The following is a 22,736-nucleotide window of genomic DNA, read 5'->3' on the forward strand; positions in this document are numbered from 1 at the left end:
ACACCGGAAACCTCAGATGCTCCCAAGGGCTGAATTTCTGGAAGCGATGTTCCTCTACTTGAGCCATTTGCTTTAAGATAGCTCCCTAGCACCCTCTGGTCTGGCTTCAGCAGCCCTGTGCAGCCACGGAGGCGCTTGACCAGCAAGGCTCAGTCTCTCCAGTGCTCTCAGGTAGTCAAGAGATTTCTCAGGACGTGTATACTGCGTGTCCCTCCCAAGCTGGAGACACACCGTGCATGTAGACGCTCTGTAGTGTTTAATGATTTTTCTAAGGGAAGTGCACATCCCCCAGAGAAGCTGGTCACAGGCAGTCCCTTTTCAGGACCATGCTCAGAGGGGTGTGTCTGGGTAGCAAGGTGTAGCACCCCAAACAAGCTTGGGCTTGAAGTGCGGTTCTGTCGCTCTCTGGCCATATGGCCTCAAATGAGTGACTTAGCCTCTCTGAGCCTCGGTTTCTTCATTTGTTAAATAGGGATCACAATGTATATCTCCTTCAGGCTATCATGTGAGGCTTAAACATGATAAAATGCATCCAGCACCCCTACCTGGTGCTTGACCCAGAAGGAGTTATTGGGTTGACTCAGGTACCCTCAGGGCATCAAGAGAGAGGAAGAGCTTTGGTTCTCCCTGAGTTCTGGATAAGGCTGTGGTTTGCAGTTTCACCCTGGAAGAGTTTCCCTTTTCATGAACCCTGCTAGTCATTTGAGACATCAGGAAGAATGAAACTCAAGTATTGACAAGATCTGTGGTTCTCAGATCTGCTTCCCAGGCCACATCAAAGGCGTCTGGGGATCTTATTATTACAAAAGTACCTATGTCTTTGGGGCTTCCCAGATGGCTCAGTGGCAAACAATCTGCCTGCCAATGCAGGAGATGCAGGAGACACGGGTTCAATCCCTGGGTGAGCCCTGGAAGAGGAAAGCCATTTCATCCCACTTCAGCTTTCTTGCCTGGATAATCCCATGAACTGAGCAGTCTGGTGGGCTGCAGTCCATGGGGTCGCAAAGAGTTGGACATGACTAAGCAACTGAAAACAAGCACAGACCCCCATCAACACCTTTTAGAGTCAGAATATGGAACAAGTGGACAGGCAAGGGAAGTTTCAACAACTCCCTAAGAGATGTGGATGGGTAGTCAGGGCTGGACATCACAGGCTAGATGGGACAAGGCTAGAGTCTAAAGGGGTTGGTGGCAGTCCTGAAGGTCTCCTGTCGAAGTAGAAGAGGTGAGAGAGCTGGTCTGAGGGCCCTAGACTAGGATCCAGGAGCCTCGAGGCACTGAGGAGCAGGGGTGATCTTGGGCCGATCGTTTAACATCTCAGAGATTCTGGCCAATGAGACATTTCAGCTCCGACAGGTTATTATTTGGAGAGTGGGGCTCCGGGGCTCTGCTGTTGGAAGTTGCAGAGGGAGTTTTGCCATTGTGATATTTTATTGTTAAGCTCATATCTGCCTCTCTCCCTCCCGGTCACCCTCACTCCCTTTCTCCTTCCCCATTTCAGGAACTGTGTGCCTTCCACCTTTATTAGGGACCATCAGAGCTTTACAGCTCCAGCAGATTGGGTGGGGCCAGTCACAATAAACAGATTTATAATGGGTATAAACGAGACACCTATAACTGCTGAAAATTAACACTTTCAGGGCCTTTGAGTGGCAGCATGCCTGCCCAGGCCTTCTGGCTCTGCCCGCTACAGGGGGCATCTTTGCAGTCGGCACCTGTTGGATTGTGTTGGCCATGAGGCCCAGTGAGTCCTTGCTTAGCAAGGAAGGAAAACCTCTGGACAGCATCTCCCATTTGTGAAACATCAGTTTGCATGGTGGATACAAAATAAGAGCTTAATTTATCTCAGGATGTCTTAGGGATGAAAACAGAAATGAGACTTTTCCTCCTTCTTTTTGAGACTCCTATTTCCAGGTGGAGTGTAGGGTTTGCATTCCTACCTGTCAAAAACAGAGAAACAAGCTGAATAAGTCTTACTCTCACCATGAAGAGGGTAGTCCCCGAGCCTGCTAAAAATCCAGCTCACCCAGGAGGGAGAGAGACAGATGATGAGCTTAACGTATGTTCCAAGTGAGAGAAATATGAGCTGTGCTAACACCCAAGGTTGAGTTGGCTTTTGTCCCACTGAGTTTCCAGCCCACAGCTCCATGCCTGGCACATAGTACACCTTCCAAGTATTTGTGGACTAACAATATCTCTTATGGAGAGCTTCCTATCCAAAAGCTTCACGTATAAATGCCCTGCTTTATAAGTCTCTTATTCACTTACAAGCTGAATGTGGAATTACTTTCATTCTATACATAACGTATGTACATATTATTATGTAAAGCATATTCTCCCCTTTCTAGAAACGATGTCATTCAGCTCCACCTCCATGAATACTGCTTAACTAAAGTATACAGTTCACCAAAAAAAAATCACTCAATGTTAAACACTACCAGGAAGTTTTCAAAGAACATGTTATTATTCTTTCTCCCTTAAGCTTCTCCTAGTTTGGTGTACTAGTTTAGTTCTACTAGATGACTTCCTTTTTAAAAAAATTGTATTGGAGTATAGTTGATTTATAATGTGTTGGTTTCAGGTGTACAGCAAAGTGAATCAGTTATATATACATGAAAAAGTGAAAGTGAAAGTTGCCCAGTCATGTCCGACTTTTTGTGACCCCATGGACTATAGACTCCATGGAATTCTCCAGGCCAGAATACTGGAGTGGGTAGCCTTTCCCTTCTCCAGGGGATCTTCCCAACCCAGGGATCGAACTCAGGTCTCCTGCATTGCAGGCGGTTACGTATCTATTCATTTTTGTAGATTCTTTTCCCATTTAAGCCATTACAGAGTACTGAGTAGAGTACCCTGTGCTATACAGTAGGTCCTTATTAGTTATCTGTTCTATACATAGTAGTGTGTATTTGTCAGTCCCAGTCTCCCAGTTTATCCCTCCCTCCCACCCCTGGTGACCATAAGTTTGTTGTCTACATCTGTAACTCTATTTCTGTTTTGTAGGTAAATTTATTTGTACTCTTTTTTTTTTTTTTAAAGATTCTACATATAAGTGATACCATATGATATGTGTCTTTCTCTGTCCAATGTACTTCACTCTAGATTACTTCCCTTTATCATCTCTTACCAGCATCCCTTGGGGCAAGAAAAGAGCAAGAATCACTCTTCCTGAGTTTTCGTTGAGCAACTGAGGTCTAGAAAAGGGATTGGACTTACTGCCTACCAGTCATCTGAAGAGACAGTAAGGAAACTAGGCAGCTATTAGGTCTTGGGGTGCTCCCTAAGCACATTACTGGTGCTCCTGGTCAGTGGAAGCCAGTGATCATCCAGGTTCCATGGTCTCAGTGCCCAGCACCTGCTGCTCCCTGGTCCAGCATCTGCGAGCCTGCCAGGTGATCCCTGGCTGTCTGTCGCTGATGATGGTGATGGTGATGACAATGATGCTGGAGCTGCCCTCCACGACAGTGAGAAAGAGGCTGGGGTCTGGCTGGGCAAGTTTCCCATAATGAGGCAGTTCTGACACTTGCCAGGCCTCCTAGGATCTTCTGCTCGGGTATCACCTCCCAGTCGGGTCCTGCGTATGAATAGATCGCAGTGGAAAACCTCTCTCTTCTAAGGCAGTTTTATTAGCCCTTCAGTCACAATACAGATGTCTGTTTATGGGTCCTCACTTTTATGTGGACACCCAGTGGCTCAGTCTGCTGATGACTTTATGGCCCTCCCCATTCCCTAGCCCCACTAGACGCGTCATGATTCTCCCTGACAGCCCAGCCGAGGGGGCCTTTGTTGCAGCCACATTACCCTGCCAGCAAAGGCAGCCTCTCAGAAAGGAAACCCCAGGAGCCAGACTGCGGCAGGCCTCTGTCTGCCCCAACAGCCTTTAGGCCTAACGATGTCCATCGTTAACCCTTCTTAGTTTTACCTTAGACTCCTCTGGAGAAAAAGCCGTTTGAGTTACTCAGGTTGCCATGGTAAATCCCCAGTAATCGATCCTCCCGACCCCCAAATTAACCCAAGGGGCCTAAAACTGGGTTCTAACATGGCAAGACTAAATTTGGGGTTCCTGCCAGCAGCCTAAATAAACCCTTTAGAAATGGTCAGCCCATGTTAACGGAGGTGCCTATTCCCACCCTGTTAAAGGCCCCTTGTATATGCTTAGGCCTTAAGAGGTAGGGAAGGATGGGAAGGATGGGGGAGGGAGGGATATTTAGGGAGGTCAGAATGAACGTGGACACACTGCTATATCTGAAGTGGATAACCAGCAAGTACCTACTGTCTAGCACCAGGAGTGCTGCTCAATGTTATGTGGCAGCCTGGATGGGAGGGAGTCCAGGAGAGATGGATACACGCATATGTATGGCTGATTCCATTCACTGTCCACCTGAGACTGTCACAACATTGTTAATCAGCCATACTCCAATATAAAATAAAAAGTTTCTTTAAAAAAAGGAAGTGGGGAATGGGTAGGCTCCCCACTCCCTACAGGCATCCCACTGGCTCTTTCCACTCTTGATAAAGCACTGTCCGGGGTCTCCGGTGGGAAAAGAAAGAGTCTCTGTGTCATACTTATTCCTTGGCACCCCCATTTTGCACCTTCCAACATGAAGTTGCTGAAATGTATCAATGCTCTCTCTTCATTTTGATTGTATTTTAATCTCTCTCTCTCCATCTCTCTCACTCCCCCTTCTTCCTCCTTAAAAATACACGTGTTCCATTAACCTCAGAAAACCCAAGAGATTCAGAGGATCAGTTATACCATTGTCACTTCTCCACCGCTCTGTCAGGGTTGAAGGGCGGGTCATGCATTCATTCATATGTCCTCTTATCGAGGGCAGAGCATAGTCTGTGCAAGGTTCTGAGGCAGGAGATCGTGGAGAAGACAGACAAGGTCCTGCCCTCATTGGGCTTACATTCCAACGAGAGATGCAGCCAAGAAACAAGAAAAAAAACAAAGTCATTTCAAACTATTCATGCATCATCATGGGAGGTTCAGCACGTGTGTGTATGCTAGGTCACTTCAGTTGTATCCGACTCTTTGTGACCCCATGGACTGTAGTCTGTCAGGCTTCTCTGTCCATGGGATTCTCCAGCCAAGAATACCGGAGTGGGTTGCCACGCCCTCTCCAGGGGATCATTCTGACTCAGGGATCGAACCAGTGTCTTTTTATGTCTCCTGCATTAGCAGGCAGGTTCTTTACCACTAGCGCCACCTGGGAAGCCCCGAGGTTCAATCTGGGGTCAATGTGGGTCTTTCAAGGAAGAAGGAGAGAGGTAGGCTTTAGAATAGCTCTTCTTTGCTGGGAGACCCTAGCTAAGAGGTAGTAAAAATGGCTTGTTCCTCTTTGAACCTTGGCCTTCCACTCTGTCCAATGGGCATCTGGAACCCACTGAGAAGCAGACTGTGTAAAACACTTACAGGTGTGAGGACCTCTCAGTTTCTTGAGGGTTAGCCGGGTGACTTCCATCTGCAATTGCATCTCCAGGCTGGCGTGTTCACTGCAAACCCTCTGGTATTTGCCGGCAGAAACCCTCTCTCTGCTAAGGAGCAGGCGTGGTGGCCGAGCTGGGCTTTATGCGGAGGACAGGCAGAATTCCTGACGCCCTGTCCACCTCCCCACCTGGGTCATTTCTCAGGTGCACATTCGCTTCTTTTCTCAGCCAAGATGCTGTTGATAGAAGCCTTTTTCTTTCCTTGGCTACGTTTGCTTTGATTTTTATAGGAAAACCAGTTTGTGGGCTTCCCTGAAGTATCACTCAACTTTTACTCCTTGAGTTCAAGAATGTTTACCGTCCCCGCAGGTCTGTCTGTGTTTCTCCTCTTTTGAATTGGACTCCTAACTAAGCCACCTCGGGGAGAAAGAGATCTAGAGTTGAAACCAGCCCCGTGTTTAAATTGCTTTCATCTTGCCTCAGATTTTTACTCCCAGGCTTTCAGATTTTTAATCTCCTCAACCCCTGGCAAACATCCATCTGCATCCTCGGAGAGAAGAAAATGTTAATAAGAACCAGCTATGGTCCTGTGTGACCAATGAGGAAACCGAGGCAGCAATGCCAGCCTCTTGGAAAGTTTTCATTTTTTGAGTTCTCAATTTCAAGCCAGGGGAATTGTTCGCATTCTTTCATCCCCAAATGAGTGTCTTAGAAGTTCACCAGTCTGAATAATTTGTGTCTATGCCTCTCTCCTCAAGAAAGGGAACTCCTCGGGACTTCCCTGGTGGTCCAGTGGCTAAGGCTGAGGTCCCAAAGCAGGGGACCAGGGTTTGAACCCTGGTCAGGGAACCAGATCCCACATGCCACTACTGAGTTCACTTGCCTCAACTCAAGATCCCGCAGGTGGCAACTAAAAATTACAAAGTGACTCCTCTTTAGGAAAAGGGGGAAAGGGTTTATAAGGACGTGGTAGTGGACCCATCAAGACTGGCTTAATTCCTTTCTGTCGCAGCCACCACCCCCACCAACCCAATGTGTTTTGACTTCATAGGGAAGGCAGCTCTGTCTTCTTATAATTGATGGACGTGGTTGTTTCCTTTTTGAAAGAGTTTTCTCCTCTGCACACTCGCTCCTGCCTGATTTTTCGATTCCCATTTCCAGACCCGACAGGGCCGGGCTGCGCTCTGCGTGAGGTTAGGAACACAAGGGAAGAATGTGTGTGACAGGGCCCCGGTCGGTTGAGTAATGTTTACTCTGTTGGTGGCTGGGACGAGCCCTTGAGCTGGCAGAGGTCCACCAGCCAGAGGAACATTCCTGCATTATCAGGGATGGGTGATTGGCTTGGAAATGTCAAGGGTGAAAGGCATCCCACCAGATTCTGGGTGCAACTCACAGACCCCAGTGAAAGGGACCCCCAGGCTTCGGGGTCAAAGGCCACATGGGGTCAAGCTGAGTCTCCCACTGCCCAGGAGACCCAACCTCTTTGCTTCTTTCTATAAAAGAGCAATTCTGGTCATGCTTTCTGAACTGACACTGCTCTTCTGTTTGCCCAGCATTTTCTTTTCCAGGAAAACCCAGAGCTTCCCTAACTTTTTTTTTTTTTTCTAACTTCATTTTATTCATTTATCATTCTGGCTTCTGAGGAAGGGAGATCTGTATGCCCAGGTTATAGACAAAAATGTTGAGGCCCAGAAATTGATAGGCCTGGAATCATCAGAAAGTCAGAGCAGAGAGACAGAGTATGTATGAGTTTAAAGTGGCTGAACACTGGTGCCCAGTTGATTTCTAGAATTGTGGAATTGGCGTCTCAACTGGTCTTTTTTTCACCATTTAAAAAAATTGAAGTGAGCTTCCCAGGTGGCTCGGTGGTAAAGAATCTGCATGCCAGTGCAGAAGCTGAAGGAGACACAAATTTTATCCCCGGGTCAGGAAGATCCCCTGGAGGAGGAAATGGCAACCGATTCCAGTATTCTTGCCTGTAGAATACCATGGACAGAGGAGCCTGGCAGGCTACAGTCCATGGGGTCACAGAGAGTTGAACAAGACAGAGTGACTGCGCATGCACACACACACACACACACACACACACACACAGAGAGAGAAAAATTGAAGTATAAAGAACAGAGTTTTGACAAATGGGAGGAGATGGTCAGGTTAGATCCTGCTGTTGAGCGGGCTACATGAGACAGAAGATGGGGGGTCAAGAGTGGAGAAAGATTGCACTTTGCCCTAGCTCATCCTGAGGAGCATGGTGCCCTGGCTCCCTGGAGCCACAAGACTCGGCTTTATGCATCCAGTCTAGACAAGTCCTGTATACTCTCTTCCTCATAGAGTTGATGGGATGAAAAATGAATTGTGGAAGGACTTCGTAAATAAAGGGTACGTGGGACAGACCAAAAAAAAAAAATTGAACTATAGGTAATTTACAATTTTGTGTTAGCTTCAGGTGTATAACAAAGTGATTCAGTAATACATATATTCTTTTCCAGTTTTTTTCCCTTATAGGTTATTACAAAATATTGAGTATAGTTCCCTGCACTATTCAGTAGGTCCTTGTTGCTTATCTCGTTTGTATTTAGTAGTGTGTGTATGTTAATCCCAAACTCCTAAACTGTTTTCTGAAACTCATCAAGAGCTAGATTAGACACATAGGGCTCTGTGGGGTAGTTCTCAACTCCTGAAGCACTGGTATGGAAAGTTCCTGTGGTTAATTACACCCTAGGCAGCTGCTCCCCAGGGTCCTCCTGAGAGGCAGTTGCATCCATCTTTGAACATCTTTGAACATAAGAGCACAGTCAGTCCTCTAGAACCCGACATACCCATCATAAAAACCACTGTGCTTTGCAAGGTCACACAATAAAAACTGCAGTGCTTATGGGAAAAAATGGGGTTAAGAGCACAATACTCAAAAACGTCGTCAGTGACACCTTTTAAAAAAGATAAGAGTCTAATAAAAAAAAAAATTAGCAGTTTTACACCTGTTAAATGCTTAGGAAATACATAAACACTGTACAACAATAAATATGGGACTTTACCTTGAGAAAGTTCTGAAGTTTGCCTATTGAAGTGGGTGTCGGAAGCGGCGAAGCTGGTGGTGGGCAGAGACTTATCTGAAATCGGAAGGAAAGTTGTAACTTCAAATGATGTGGACGGATGTGGCTATGGCACATGCAGTGAACTGACGTGTTTGAAGGGTGTGAGAATGTGTGTGTGTCTGTGTGCATGCATTTAGTGTATCCTATGTGAATGGATAAACAAGGTCCTACTGTTTAGCACAAGGAACTCTATTCAATATCCTGGGATAACCCAGAATGGAAAAAAATATAGAAAAGAATATATATATATATGTGTATAATTAAGTCACTTTGCTGTACAGCGGAAATTAACAGAGCATTGTAAATCAATGATACTTCAATTAAAAAAAAAAAAAGCTTTTAAAAAGACTGTAGGGTTTTTCTATTGTGGCTCCATTCAGCTGGGTGCAGATTTCTGAAATTGATGTTATACTCAAGTTATTCCCTAATGTATCAATAGAATTGAAGCCCATCCTTGTGTGTGTGTTAGTTGCTCAGTCGTGTCTGACTCTTCGCTACCCCATGGACTGTAGCCTGCCACCAGGTTCCTCTGTCCATGGAATTCTCCAGGCAAGAATACTGGAGTGGGTTGCCATTCCCTTCTTCAGGGGATCTTCCCAACCCAGAGATTGAACCTGGGTCTCCTGCATTGTAGGCAGATTCTTTACCATCTGAGCCACCAGGAAAGCCCAGAGTCAATCCATACTTTTGTTTAATTTGGCCTTGCCACAAAGCTTGTGAGATCTTAGTTCCCCAATCAAGGATTGAACCCACACCCTGGATAGTGAAAGCGCAGCGTCCTAACTACTGGTCTGCCAGGGAATTCCCGCAACCCACACTTTTAGTACCAATATTAGCACAGCACTGACTGTATTTTGTCCTTCTGCCAGAAGGGATGGTCCCATGTTCTGGGGCTAGGATGCTCAAAGCACCTGAGGGCTTATTCTCTCATTCAGTGAATATTCGTACATCAGCTGCTCTGCTAGGCTCTGAGGATGCACGAATGAGTAAAAATCATCTCTTCCTTTAAGAGAGAGAGAGAAGGAAACATATCATCCAAGCATTTCTGTGCAGGTGACCAGCCTCTGCTGTCAGAGTCACTACTGCGTGTAGAATACAAAGGATGGAACAGATAACTACTAGGATGAATCAAGGAGAGCTTCACAGAAGAGGTGACATTTAGCCTGCTTAAAGGATGGGACATGGAGAAGAAGGGAAGAGCGTTCTAGACACAGGGAACAGCATAAGCAAAGGCACGGAGGCAGGAGATGGCAGGGTTCTGACATGACTGTCTGGGATGTGGTGACAGATGATACAAATAAGGCAGAATGGAGTCGTAATGGCCCAATTCTGCCAGTCTCAGGTGTTGGGGCTTTTCCAGGAGGGAGTGAAGAGCAGTGGTAAGTGTCCAAACAGGGCAGCGAGATGGTGCAGTTTTGTTCTAGAAAGAAATCCTGATGTGCAGCAATGTGAAGAGCGCCCTGGAAATGGGCGTGGGTGCAGGAATGCAGGGCATGGAGAGGCTGGCTTCTGGAACCAAAAGCTTACAGCCACACTGGATAGAAACCAAGTGATTTGTCTCTGTCCCACATCCTGTTGGCAATTCAGAAACAGCATCATCTCCCTGATGCTGAGGAGTGGGAATAGGCAAGAGTTGACACCTCCTCACCAAGGCCTCAGGGATGTCTCTAGATACCAGCTTTTTGCTGCTGGACACACTTGCTGTGGTTCTAAGGGCCAGTGATGGGGATGTGGACAATTAACTGAATTGAAACCAGGAAATGAGTGGAAAATACGTGGCCACTTTCTGGCCTTCTCATTGCTCCTGTGGGAGCTCTGTGGCTATCTGCCTGGCACCTTTAGCCAGTCACTGTTAAACTAGAGCGTCGTATGTTCATTTTCAGAGAAGGGAGGATGCCATTCCACTTCTTAACTTCTTACAGGCTTCCTGCCATGGTGCCTGGCACAGGATAGGTGCTCAGTGAAGTTCTGAGTTCTGTAAACTCAGTCTTCCTAAAAATGTCTTTTAGACAAAGACCATCCTCCCACAGGAGGAGCTGATGTGTCTCCAGTAACTGTTATATGCCAAACATGATCTGGGTAATTTCACACCCGTTAACACATCCAGTCTTTTCCCCAGTGACTGAAGAGATGGAAATTGTTAACAATAAAGAAACTGAAGATCAGAAAGGTTAAGTAATTCCCCCAATGTCACACAGCTATTATGTGGTAGAATCAGGATTTAAATCCCAGTCACCTGGCACCAGAGCCTATTCTACTTCGGTTCTCCTTTCGAGCCCTCTTCTGAGTTTGTGAAATACACAAGGACCTGACCTCTCCATCCTCTAAGAAGCACACATGGCTGGTCTTGCCGGGGGCTGAGACCTTGTGATATACCCTTCACCTCGGCATCCCCTTTTAAGGCGGCTGGCTCATTTCAGCCTCCCTCTCAGGAGCCTGATTGCCAAATTCCTGGTGAGAGAACCATCGGCAGGAAAGGTTACAGGTGCCCCTAGAGCAGGTTGTTGCAATATTTGATTATCCATTTGGCTGTTACAGAAGAATTCTTAACTGTAATTGATGGTTGTTGCTGTAATAGTATATTGCCTGTATTTCTACCTCTAGTAATGGGCTTTATGTGCTAGATTTTAATACCCTTGAGCCTGGGCAAATGCACATGCATGCTAAGATGCTTCAGTCACGTCCAACTCTTTGCAACCCTATGGACTGTGGCCCATCAGGCTCCCCCTGTCTATGGAATTCTCCAGGCAAGAATACTGGTGGGTTGCCACACCCTCCTCCAGAGGATCTTGCTGACCCAGGGATCTAACCCAGGTCTCTTAAGGTCTCTTATGTTTCCTGCGTTGGCAGGTGGGTTGTTTACCACTGTGCTGTGCTTAGTCACTCAGTCATGTCTGACTCTTTGCGACCCCATAGACTGCAGCCTGCCAGGCTCCTCTGTCCATGGGATTCTCCAGGCAAGAATACTGGAGTGAGTTGCCATGCCCTCCTCTGGGGTCTACCACTAGCACCACTAGTGGCAGAGGTATTTCTACCTCTAGTAATGGGCTTTATGGCTACATTTTAATATCCTTGAGCCTGGGCAAGTGTGCAAGTCTTTTTAAAAGAAACATGGTTTCCTTGCACAGAACTGATCTGTTTTGAGAGATCATAAATGCCCTTAAAGTGGTCTTTGTAGGTGTGAAACAAATGGTGAGACTTTGAAATGGTCCCTCTTAGCAGTGGGTTTCCTGGTGGCTCAGACAGTAAAGAATTTGCCTGCAATGCAGAAGACCCAGGTTCAATCCTTAGGTCAGCAAGATCCCTTGGAGAAGGAAATGGTAACCCACTCCAGTACTCTTGCCTGGAGAATCCCATGGACAGAGAAGCCTGGTGGCGGGCTACAGTCCATGGGTTGCAAAGAGTCGGACACGACTGAGCGACTAACACTTTCACTCTTAGTATATAGTATTGAAATGTCTACTTAATTTATCAGATTATGTTCATGCTCTGATTTCATATACTTGTATCTATCAATAAACATTGTGATACTTGGAAAAAAATCACCTGCTTCCCACCCCACTTTGCAGTGATAAAAGCCCCGCCCCCACCAAAGCAGGCAATCCTCTGACTGAGAGCTGAGCGGGGCTGGAGCTCACCCAATACACTGATGGCTTTGAGCTGAGCTCAAAATAGAGATCCTCTAGTCCCCAGCCAGACACTGTCTCTTAACCGGAGGTCCTTAAAGGAGGGTGCGGAGGTCTAGGCCCATCTGCCTTTGGAGAGAGCATCTCCCTGTTATATTTCTCCCATAATGAAGTTCTGCTAGGGGAGAAAGCAAGGTCTACAAGAAAACAAGTTCTGCAAAGCACCACAGTCTTGAGCTATGCCGCCTGGATTCTAACAAATGGTTCTCGCCTCCCTCCTGCCAGGCTCCCACGTAAAGCAGGCTTTTGTTTCCTGTGGATACCTTTGGTTAATTATTTTTAAATAAATAATTATGTAGCCTGGGGGTAGGGGAGAAGTCTCCCTGCGACCCATATTTGATCATCCGAGGACTGGCCCTCTTCCTTCAGCCAAATTAAATAGGGGAAAGCGAGCGTCTGTTTGACTTGAGACCAAATCGATGATGGGGACAAGCTGGGAGGTGAAAACACACCTGACTCCCAGCGTTATCACTACACTCTCAGGAGCAGAGCATCTTGGGGAGGTAAATAGCTGGTCAGGGAGTCAGAGGAAGTGGGAGAAAGCAGGGTGAAGTCCATTTTCTCTGAAAGGAAAGAACAAGAGGGCAGGGGCCAGGTCTCCCTCCCAAGTTGCTTCCAGGACGAAGCATCAGTGGTTGCAGCAGAGTCAGGTTCTTTGGGAATGATGCTCCGTGGGAAGGTAATTCCATTCAGGACTTAGAATCTACCCTCCATTGTCCAGAATTCTGGAGTCTTAGGACAAATATCTTGGAGTCCACCCCTACACCAGCTCTCTCCCTGCAGGATCCCAGGCCGAGCCGTGGGTGCTATTTATTTGGCATTCTACAAGGAGTTTCCTAGATATTGTTTCTGATCCAGATTAGCCATATTAAGGAAGCGATCTCTTCATTTTACGGGAGGAAACTGAACCTCAGAGAGAGAAGTGATTTCCCCAAGATCACACATCTGTTAAGAGCAAAGTCAGGATTGAAATCCAAGTTTGTCCTGCTCCAGAGCACACAATCTTCCCTCCTGGTTAGAAAACCCTTCCTTTTATTGATTTGAAATCTGCCTCCCCGCTTTTCTGGTGGACCCAGCTGCCTTCTGAGCTCACCAAGTTTCAGATCTCTCTTCTCCTAGGTAAGAATCCTGCTGGGAACCCAGGGGCAGATATGAGCAGAGCAAAAGGACCTAATTTAACCCAGTGGGATGGAGTAGAGGGTAGTGGTGATGAGACCTAGGAACTGCAGATAGGTGCAGAGGAAGACCAGAGAAGGCAATGGCACCCCACTCCAGTACTCTTGCCTGGGAAATCCCATGGACGGAGGAGCCTGGTAGGCTACAGTCCATGGGGTCGCTGAGAGTTGGACACGACTGAGCGACTTCACTTTCACTTTTCCCTTTCATGCACTGGAGAAGGAAATGGCAACCCACTCCAGTATTCTTGCCTGGAGAATCCCAGGGATGGCGGAGCTTGGTGGGCTGCCGTCTATGGGGTCGCACAGAGTCGGACACGACTGAAGTGACTTAGCAGCAGCAGCAGCAGCAGAGGAAGACAGACAAAGCGGGGCAGGCGATGTTGGTTTGGAGACGTGAAGGTCTTCCTTTATTCTTTTGAACTTCGTGGCTCCTGTTCCCCCCCAAAATATAGTGCCCCAGCCCTATACCTACTGAATTCCAGTGTTGTCCTGCTGCCAACACCACCCCCATCAGCAGCCCCTTGAATCAAAGGAAACAACCAACAGAAGAAGCCCACAGAACATGCATCAAACTACTTTGTAGTCCAACAAGCTGCTCTTGAAGGTTAGACTCCTGCGCTAGCGTGTGTTTGTTTTCTCCCCACCCTTCTTAAGCTCTAGGTCATATCAGCCTTGGGGAACGTCCTTCGAACAATCCAAGGAAAACTGGCTTGTGTCTCCTCTTGGCAAGCTCCGTCTTTGTGAATTACAGGCTACTGGTTATGACAGCTCTGCCTGGCTCCCAGGGGGACTTTTGTAGCCTCCTCGAGCAGGTGGGGGCTCCCCTGGGGGCCAGAGGCAGGGCAGGGGGTGAGCGGACCAACAGAACTTGGACGCTTGATGCGGTGATGTTTCCTCCTGGGGAAGGAGAAATGAAGGAGAAGTTGGCCCTCCTTGCCGAATGATTCCTTAGGCATTTGGTCTCTGTCTCTTGCAGGTGGGAACTGGGTCCCCTAAACCTTTCTGTCAAATCCAAGGCAGAAAATAAGAACATGGTCTTTCTCAGCTTTGAGCTTAGGGCAGGATGGCACAGCTTCCCCCTCGGCTTTGTCTCCGGCTGTTTCATGGGCACATCAAACAGGACTTAAACCCTGCACACTGGACCCAGGTTCTCTTCCCCCTTCAGCTTCTTCCAGTCGCCGGGTCTCTGCCCAGCACTGTCCCTTTCCTGAGCACAGACTCACATTTTGGTTCCTGAGCGAGAGGGAGAGTCAGAGCAACGAGGCTGTACAACAAGGCTTGCTTCTCCCCTCCCTTGCAAACCAAACAGCAGTGGTCTACTAGGCATTCACTTCCTGCCTATGGGTGCTGCCTGCCCCACCTCCGGGCACACACGCCTTCCCCTGGGCCCTGGAAATCAGCCAAAGGGGACCCACTGAAGGAATGTGAGTTCCAGGTCCAAAGACTCCTGGCTACAGCCCTGGTTCCATCCTGCTCTGCTGGTGTCCCCTCGGTCACTAGGGCTTGGCCAGAATGGTGGTACACAGAATGATGCATTCAGTTGTGGCCCTTACAAGGGTCATGGCTTCTCTGGTAGCTCAGTTGGTAAAGAATCCGCCTGCAATGCAGGAGACCCCAGTTCGATTCCTGGGTTGGGAAGAACCACTGGAGAAAGAATAGGCTACCCACTCCAGTATTCTTGGGCTTCCCTTGTGGCTCAGCTGGTAAAGAATCTGCCTGCAATGCAGGAGACCTGGGTTCGATCCCTGGGTTGGAAATATCTCCTGGAGAAGGGAAAAGGCTACCCACTCCAGTATTCTGGCCTGGAGAATTCCATGGACTACAGTCCATGGGGTCACAAAGAGTTGGACACAACTGAGCCACTTTCACTTTCAAGGGTCACTGGGCCAGTGCCTCTCTGTAAAACCTGTCAGCTCATACTCTGCAGCCCTACATAGCCAAGCAATGCCAGGGAAACATTTCTAAAAGGCATTTTGAAAACCAAAAGAAATACTCCAGCTAGGAAGGGAAAGCCCCTAAAACCTAAAAGCACTATGTAGAAGCAACAAGAAATAGAATCCATTCATTTGTTCATTCATTCATTTGACATATTTTTCAAGTGGCTACCAAGAGAAGGGGCTTCCCAGGTGGCTCAGTGGTAAAGAATCTGTCTGCCAATGCAGGAGACACAGGCTCAATCCTTGGATCGGGAAGGTCCCCTGGAGAAGAAAAGGGCAACCCACTCCAGTATACTTGCTTGGAAAATCCCACAGATAGAGGAGCCCAGCAGGCTACAGTCCGTGGAGTCGCAAAAGAATCAGACACGACCTAGCAACTAAACAACAACAACCAAGAGAATACAGCAAGGAACAAAACAAAACAGATTAAAAACATGCTGCCCTCATGGAGCTTCCATTCCAGACTTCAAGCAGACGCCGAGCAACCTCTGCTCTAGAGAAAGACAGCTGATATGTCTCATAGATAGACAGGGGAAAGAAGGCAGTGTTTTCCCTCCTTGTCATCTACCCTAGAAAACAAGTGATCCTGGGTTAGGTGGCACTAATATTCCGCTGTTGGGTCTGCCTTGTTTTGCAGGAGTGCGCTACAGCCAGCAGGGAAGCAATGAGGTCACTTCCTCCTCAACAATCAGTCACCATGGCAACAGCGCCATGGTGACTAGCCAGTCGGTTTTACAGCAAGTCTCTCCAGCCAGCCTGGACCCGGGCCACAATCTCCTCTCACCTGATGGTAAAATGGTGAGTACACCTGGGCCATTGTAGCTCTGGAGCTGATAAGATAAGAGGCAAAACAAACACAACTTCTCACAAGGCCTGCCTGAAACAATGAACCATTGTAGCCCCACAGGGGAAAATGGGGGCCGTCCAGAGTTGGAACGGAAAGGTAGAGCCAGTGACCCAGCCTCCGGCGGGTGGAAGAGGTGTTCGGTTTGAACCCAGCCAATAAATCTGACAGAGCCCTGCTCTCATTTTATTGATTGAATGCCTCATAAAGGAGCAAGCCGGGTGGGACCCTGTTTGTTTTGGGGCTGCCAGTGACATTTAAGTTGATAAAATGTTCATTCATCCTCACCCCCCCCAACCAACCCAGGGCCTCCAAAGCCAGACTTTTTAACCCAGAGAGCACCTCACTTTGAAACAACCCCCCCCCCTTTCTCTTCAGCACTCCCCTGATGCTGCCCAGGAGGGTGAGTGAAGTCAGGATTGAGTGGGTGGCAGAAGGTGGCAAAGCTTCTGGCCCTGGGGTTTTGAAGGGCACTGGGCAGCAGTGAAGATCATAGCACAAAACAGTGGGTGGGGTGGGGCAGTGCTTATAGGGGGGGAGTGGGAAACACCGACTTTGAAGTTTGCAATGACCGGGTTCCAATCCCAGCTCTGGCACTTAATAGCTGTGTAGCCTTGGCCAGGTTCTAAGCTCTTTCTTTCTCGTCTATAAAACGTGGGTAATAACACTAGGGTTGTTGGCGGAACAAATATGATAACATGAGAGGTACTCAGCACTGTGTTTGGGATGGTCAATATTCAGTGAATGACAGCATGGTGGTTCTTGGGTGAATATCAGTATTGTTTTCCCCTCAATGACGTTTTCTCTACCAGTAACCACAGCCCACCCTCAGATGTCAGCTGAGCACCCCGGTGAGGAATAGTCTAGTTGATGCTGAATTTTCAAGGTTCTAAGCCACAAGCAACGCCAGCACACCCTGGGGAGGGTGGCTTCCGAGACAACATGAGCGTGACGACACTGGGAAGGGTAGGACGTGGAAAACTTGATTCTTTGGGTCATGCTCTGTGTTTCAGGGGAGGGAGGAGCTGCAGATTCCTGGCTTCCGAGCCCGAGGTGGAGCCCTGCACCCTCAAGGTGTCTGACCCAGAGGCAGGTGGGAGCCGGGGTGGGGGGCAGGGCAGGGAGCCGATGCCATTTTAGACCTTAACGTGTGCGCCGTGTAGGCAACACAGGAATGGTGAGTCACAGGTGATTGAGTCCCCAGCTCCCTGGAGGAAAAACAAAGTGTAGTTTCCGAGGGGAGTGCCAACTCTAGTCTGGGGACCTGAGTCGATGGCTTCCTGGTCGTGGGCTCTGCAACAGGAGACAAAAGATGCTCCCGTGGGAGGCATTTTACAGCCCCCTTGCCCACCCTTCATCCCTTAAGCTTCTTCTTTGGCTGCCTCGTGAGGCCCAAGGATTGCCCAGACTTCCCCGGAGGAGACGGGGGGCCTTGGGGAAGTCTTCATGGCTTCCCAGTGGAGGACATCTGGAGGGAGACCTCTCCTGTTGCTTGAAGGTCCTTGGTGTTTCCCTGTGAGCCCTGCTTTCCTTCCTCCTGAGAAGCAAACAGCCTCACCCAGGCTGGGGCGCTCCAAAGGCAGCCTCAGGACACGCTCTTTCCTTCCTCTTCTGCTCGACAGCGCCCTAATGGGCAGTCTGTTATTGGATTGATGATTGACCAGGACAGCACACCTCAACGTTAGCAAACACCTGGAAGCTTGTTTGCAGCGACCAGCTTTTCACTAGTTTCCAACACCCTGGCTCGTATGTTATGTCACTATCGCTGGATGCCCAAATTCAGGAGTCTGTTTTCGGTTAATATGTAACAAGCCCATCACAGATCTTGGTCCACCAAAGACAGAAGTGGAGAGTATGGTTAAAAATAACGCCGGCAAGGGAACAAGTGTGCCCGTGTCTTGGGCTGTGTTGTTTATCAGCCGAAGGATGGACGTTGCCTAATTTCAGTTTCCTCATCTGGAAAATGGGGGATAACAATGCCTGCGTCATGGGGGTGGTGCGAGGATTGCCTGTAATTCTGCTGTTTTGGGGGTGAGCCCCAGCCAGGGAATGACAATCTCTGTGTGCTGACTTCAAGTAGAATGTGCATTTGAAATCATCCCCCAGGGATTGCTTTTGGAAACAAGGGTGACCCATTTGAGCTTTGTTTTGCACTCCAGGGACCCCACCCCATTCCTGAGTGGCACACGTCCACAAAGAGCTGGCCAGCTTTCAGGTTCCAGTCTGTGTGTGTTGAACCTTGTGTTTTAGAAAAGCACACGCCGGATACCCTCACGGCATCAAAGCAACAGACCCCCATGGAGAAAAGCTCAGCCCTAGACGCAGATCGTCCGCTCTTCATGGCCACTCTACCACTTGCACACATTTCTTAATTTCTCCAAACTTCCATTCCCTTGTCTGCAAAGGAGGGGTAACAGTATCAATCTCGTAGGCAGTAGGCATGTGAAGCACATAGCAAAGGACTGCAGAAGACAACGCTGAGACCATCCAAACTCTCCAGATTACCCTGTAAGGATGGTGACTGGTACTCTTGGCAGCTCCCTGTCTTCCATCTGTCCTGGAGGCAAAGAGGTGATGGTTGTGTTTTATTCACTTTTTTGATTTTTTTTTTTTTTTGATGTGGATCATTTTTAAAGTCTTCATTGAATTTGTTACCTTATCAATTTTTTTTTTTTTGGCCTTGAGGCATGTGGGATCTTAGTTCCCTGACCAGGGATGGAACCTGCAACCCCTGTGTTGGAAGGTTTAGTCTTAACCACTGGACCACCAAGGAAGTCCCAATGGTTGCATTTTAGAGTAGGAAGGAGCTTGACCAAGGTGACCCCCCCCCCAAATAGGAAGGAGATAGGATTTGGGGTTGAGCAAAACTGGGTTTGAGTTTTGACTTCCTTGCTTACTAGTCAGGTGACATAGAGCTACTCTCTCGACCCTTCTGAGGCTCAGTTTACTTAATCTGTGGCAGTGGTTTAATTGCTCAGTCGTGTCCAACTCTTGCCACACCATGGATGGTAGCCTTCCAGGCTCCTCTGTCCACGGGATTCTCCAGGCAAGAATACTGGAGTGGGTTGCCATGTTCCTTCTCAGGGGATCTTCCCAGTGCAGGGATTGAACCCTGGTCTCCTGCATTGCAGACAGATTCTTTACAGACTGAGCCACACGGGAAGCCCTTCTTAATCTGTAAAACAGGGCAATAATCATAATGCCTTCCTACATGTGTCCTTATCTATTGAGGACAATCAGTGAAAGCACTTTAGAAGCATTAAAGCTGGGGGCGGGGCAGAGAGGCTCAAGAAGGAGGGGCTATATGAGTACTTATAGCTGAATCACATTGTTGTACAGCAGAAACAAACACAACATAGTAAAGCAATTATCCTCCAATTGAAAACAAAATTCTGCTTTACATGAATGATTTAAAGAAAAGAAACACTAAAGCCATACACGTTTGAAGTTGTTTTTATCATTGGCACCCACGTTTCTCTTTCACCATTAAAACCAAACATTGAAATGGCCGAGATTACTGTCACTCCATTGACTTTCTGCATTGACTGCATTACTCAACAGAGTCTGAAGGCAGGTCAGATTTTTTTTTTTTCTATGACTCTGACATTTTGAAAAACAAGTCTGGCAAACAAGCTGGTTCTCTCTTGTTTGATGTGGTCAGAATTCCTTCTTGGGCACGTGACCCCTAACTCACAACGTGATGCTCATTTTAAAAACACAAACAAACCTGTTTGGGTTTCTTTCTTTCTTTCTTTCTTCTTGAAATTCACTTTGGAAGCTATGGGATTGATCAGAAAGGCAGGTAGGAGATAGTGTCTTCCAGGGGTACTGATGTGAGAACTATAGTCTGAGGAGCTCTGGGTCACAAGGAAAAGGCGACTCAAACATCTGATGTATGTATCCCAACCCTAAGCCACCTGTGAGCATCACTGGTGCTAGCAAGAATGTCTGGGTTAGTTCAGAGTGAGGGGGGAACAGTCCTTTCTTAGTAATAATTTTTAAAATTATTTTAAAACCACAAAAAGTAAGCTACTTAATCATGAATAAAAGTGTGTAGTGTGTGTGTGTGTATAAAACTGAAAGCTCCTTATAATTCATGGGGAAATAGTGGAAGTGTTTCTGATAACATAGAATCAAATTAAGCATGTCTATTACGTCTGTTACTGGTTAACACTATTCAGAAAGTTCTAACCCATGCAATATGACATATAGACATATCAGCACTAGCAAGGAGGAGAGACCCTTCTAGCATTAGATGCTTGAAATGCCATTATATATACACTTGGGAAAATGACAGTCCTTAAGGAAAAGACACTTAGGAATAAATGAAAGGATTCAATCCTTAATAAAAGGAATCAGAGTGGCCTTGGATAACATATACAAAACTCAGTAGCTTTCTCTTACTAATCTGTCATTAAAATATAATGATAAAACAGAGTGGGAGTACCTGGGACCAATCCTTATTTAGTAGCTTTGTCATTACAATAGTAGCTCCTTAAAAAAAAAAAGGTGTTTTTTTTGTTTGTTTGTTTTTAATGTATAGTAGAGATTTGGGGAAAGTAGAGAAGCCCAATAATGGATAACGACTGATCTTCCCCAGACAGACTTTAGTAATAATTGCAGGGGAAGAGCCCTCTATAAAAAGTAAGAACTTGAATTTTAGAGTCAGACAGACCTAGATTTGAATACCAGAGGTATCATTTATTAGGTTGTTGGTTCTCAGGTAATATGCATGTCTACTCTGAGCCTGTTTTATCATTCATGAAAAGGGAATGGCAGAAGCATCTGCCTCATGGGTATGTGAGTTAATACATGAGTAGTGTTTTCCCAGATCCTATACTCAGTGAAAGCTTCCATGTACTCTGGGCCCTAGACCTAGGCCCTAATCTGCTACACTAGGGAATCCCAGGGCATTTCTCCAGTTATTATTTGTAGCAATTACATATTTTAGCACCAATAATATAGATAGCATAGAGCAGAACAGAGGATACTTTCTTTCCTTTTTTTTAATCCTTTTTAAATTTTATTTTTTAAGCTTTTTTATTTTGCATTGGAGTACAGCCAGTTAACAATGTTGTGACAGTTTCAGGTGGACAGCAAAGGGGCTTAGCCATACATATCCATGTATCCATTCTCCCCTAAACACCCCTCCCATCCAGACTGAGATATAACATTGAGCAGAGATCCCTGTGCTACACAGTAGGACTTTGTTGGTTATCCATTTTAAACATAGCAGTGTGTACATGTCCATCCCCAACTCCATAAGTGTCCCTTCCCAGCATCCTCCCCTCCTGACAACCATAAGCTCATCTCTAAATCTGTGAGTCTGTTTTCAGAACCATTTCCAACATGAACCAGTGACAATCATATCATACACATGAGCTGAATAATCTCTAAGACAGGCTAGTGATTCAAAGGAAGTCAACAAAAATGCACATGAGGGAAGGGATTATGGTCAATATTACTTACCTGTCTCTCCTCTGTATCTAGAACAGTGCCTGTCCCTCAGTTGATGCTTAATAATTGTTACTGAATGAATGCATGAATGCACCAGTGAATTAGCTGTGCCAAGGAATTGCTAAGTGCTGTCATTTTGGACACTGCTCTTCGCAACCTGGGTTCCGCTCATGCTGCTCTTGTTTTTTCTCTCCAGCAGATCTCAGTCTCGGGAGGAGGTTTGCCCCCTGTCAGCACCTTGACGAATATCCACAGCCTGTCCCACCACAATCCCCAGCAATCTCAAAACCTCATTATGACCCCCCTCTCTGGAGTCATGGCCATTGCACAAAGTAAGCTCTGTTCTTGGTCAGAAAACTTGGGGGCAGGGAGAAGTGCCTTGGGAAATGAGTCAACCTGATTTAAAAAAAAAAAAAACAGTAAAGAAGATATTCTTCCAGCTCATCCACCACTTGTAGATTTGATTCATCTCATTTCATTCCTTATCTCTCTCCTCAAGATTTGGATTGTTTAGCCTAAAATTAGAGGAAATTAGGGAATGGAGGTGAATCTGGGTTATAGCTCACTAGCTGTGTGTCCTGGGTCAAATCATTGCATCTTTATGAGGGTCAGTCTTCTCATCTGTAAAATGGGTTGTGGGGGCAATCCAATGACCGGATATGTAGGCACCCTTGTACATTGATACAGTATGAATATGTATAATATTGTAGCTTATATTTTTGTCCAGTGATCATTCCTATCCCTAAGTATGTGGTGGGTTTTTCCAGGAGATTGGGTTTTGCTGATGTTTCTTTGTTTTGTTTGAGGTGGAGTAAGACATGAGGGGCTCCCTTCTATTTTTTTTTGAATATAAGATTTATTGACTGATTGATTTTGTTTTGGATGTGCCCCCCATAGCATGGCATGTGGGGTCTTAGTTCCCCAACTAGGGATTGAGCCTGTACCCCCTGCAGTGGAAGTGCAGAGTCTTAATCACTGGACCACCTGGGAAGTCCATGGGCTTCCTTCTTAACAGGGAATTCTGTATGGTCAAATGAGACCTCTTTGGCAGGTGGTGAAAACATACTGAGAAGGAATTCTGCAGGAAACTGTCATAGCATCTCCGAGCC

General features: G+C 46.9%; 1 protein-coding gene and 1 long non-coding RNA gene across 4 annotated transcripts in view; one reads left to right on the forward strand and one right to left on the reverse strand.

Moving 5' to 3' along the window:
- Nucleotides 1–22,736, forward strand: part of HNF1B (HNF1 homeobox B) — a 61,497-nt gene that overhangs the window by 21,701 nt on the left and 17,060 nt on the right. For 2 of the 3 annotated variants that reach the window (XM_081584498.1, XM_081584499.1), the window contains exons 5-6: nt 15,964–16,124; nt 21,827–21,959. In XM_081584498.1, the coding sequence (XP_081440624.1) occupies nt 15,964–16,124; nt 21,827–21,959 (294 nt within the window). Of the gene's footprint in view, nt 1–15,963; nt 16,125–21,823; nt 21,960–22,736 lie in introns of all 3 variants that reach the window. The other variant, XM_081584497.1, reaches the window with a different exon arrangement.
- On the reverse strand, nt 13,770–15,760 carry LOC145543335 (uncharacterized). Its single transcript, XR_014080648.1, has 2 exons — nt 15,626–15,760; nt 13,770–14,286 (listed from the first exon to the last, which is right to left on the reverse strand). It is a non-coding gene; the product is annotated as an uncharacterized LOC145543335 (long non-coding RNA).

Source organism: Giraffa tippelskirchi, chromosome 3 (assembly GCF_054371585.1).
Source record: "Giraffa tippelskirchi isolate mGirTip1 chromosome 3, T2T-mGirTip1v1.2.pri, whole genome shotgun sequence".
NCBI lineage: Eukaryota > Metazoa > Chordata > Mammalia > Artiodactyla > Giraffidae > Giraffa > Giraffa tippelskirchi.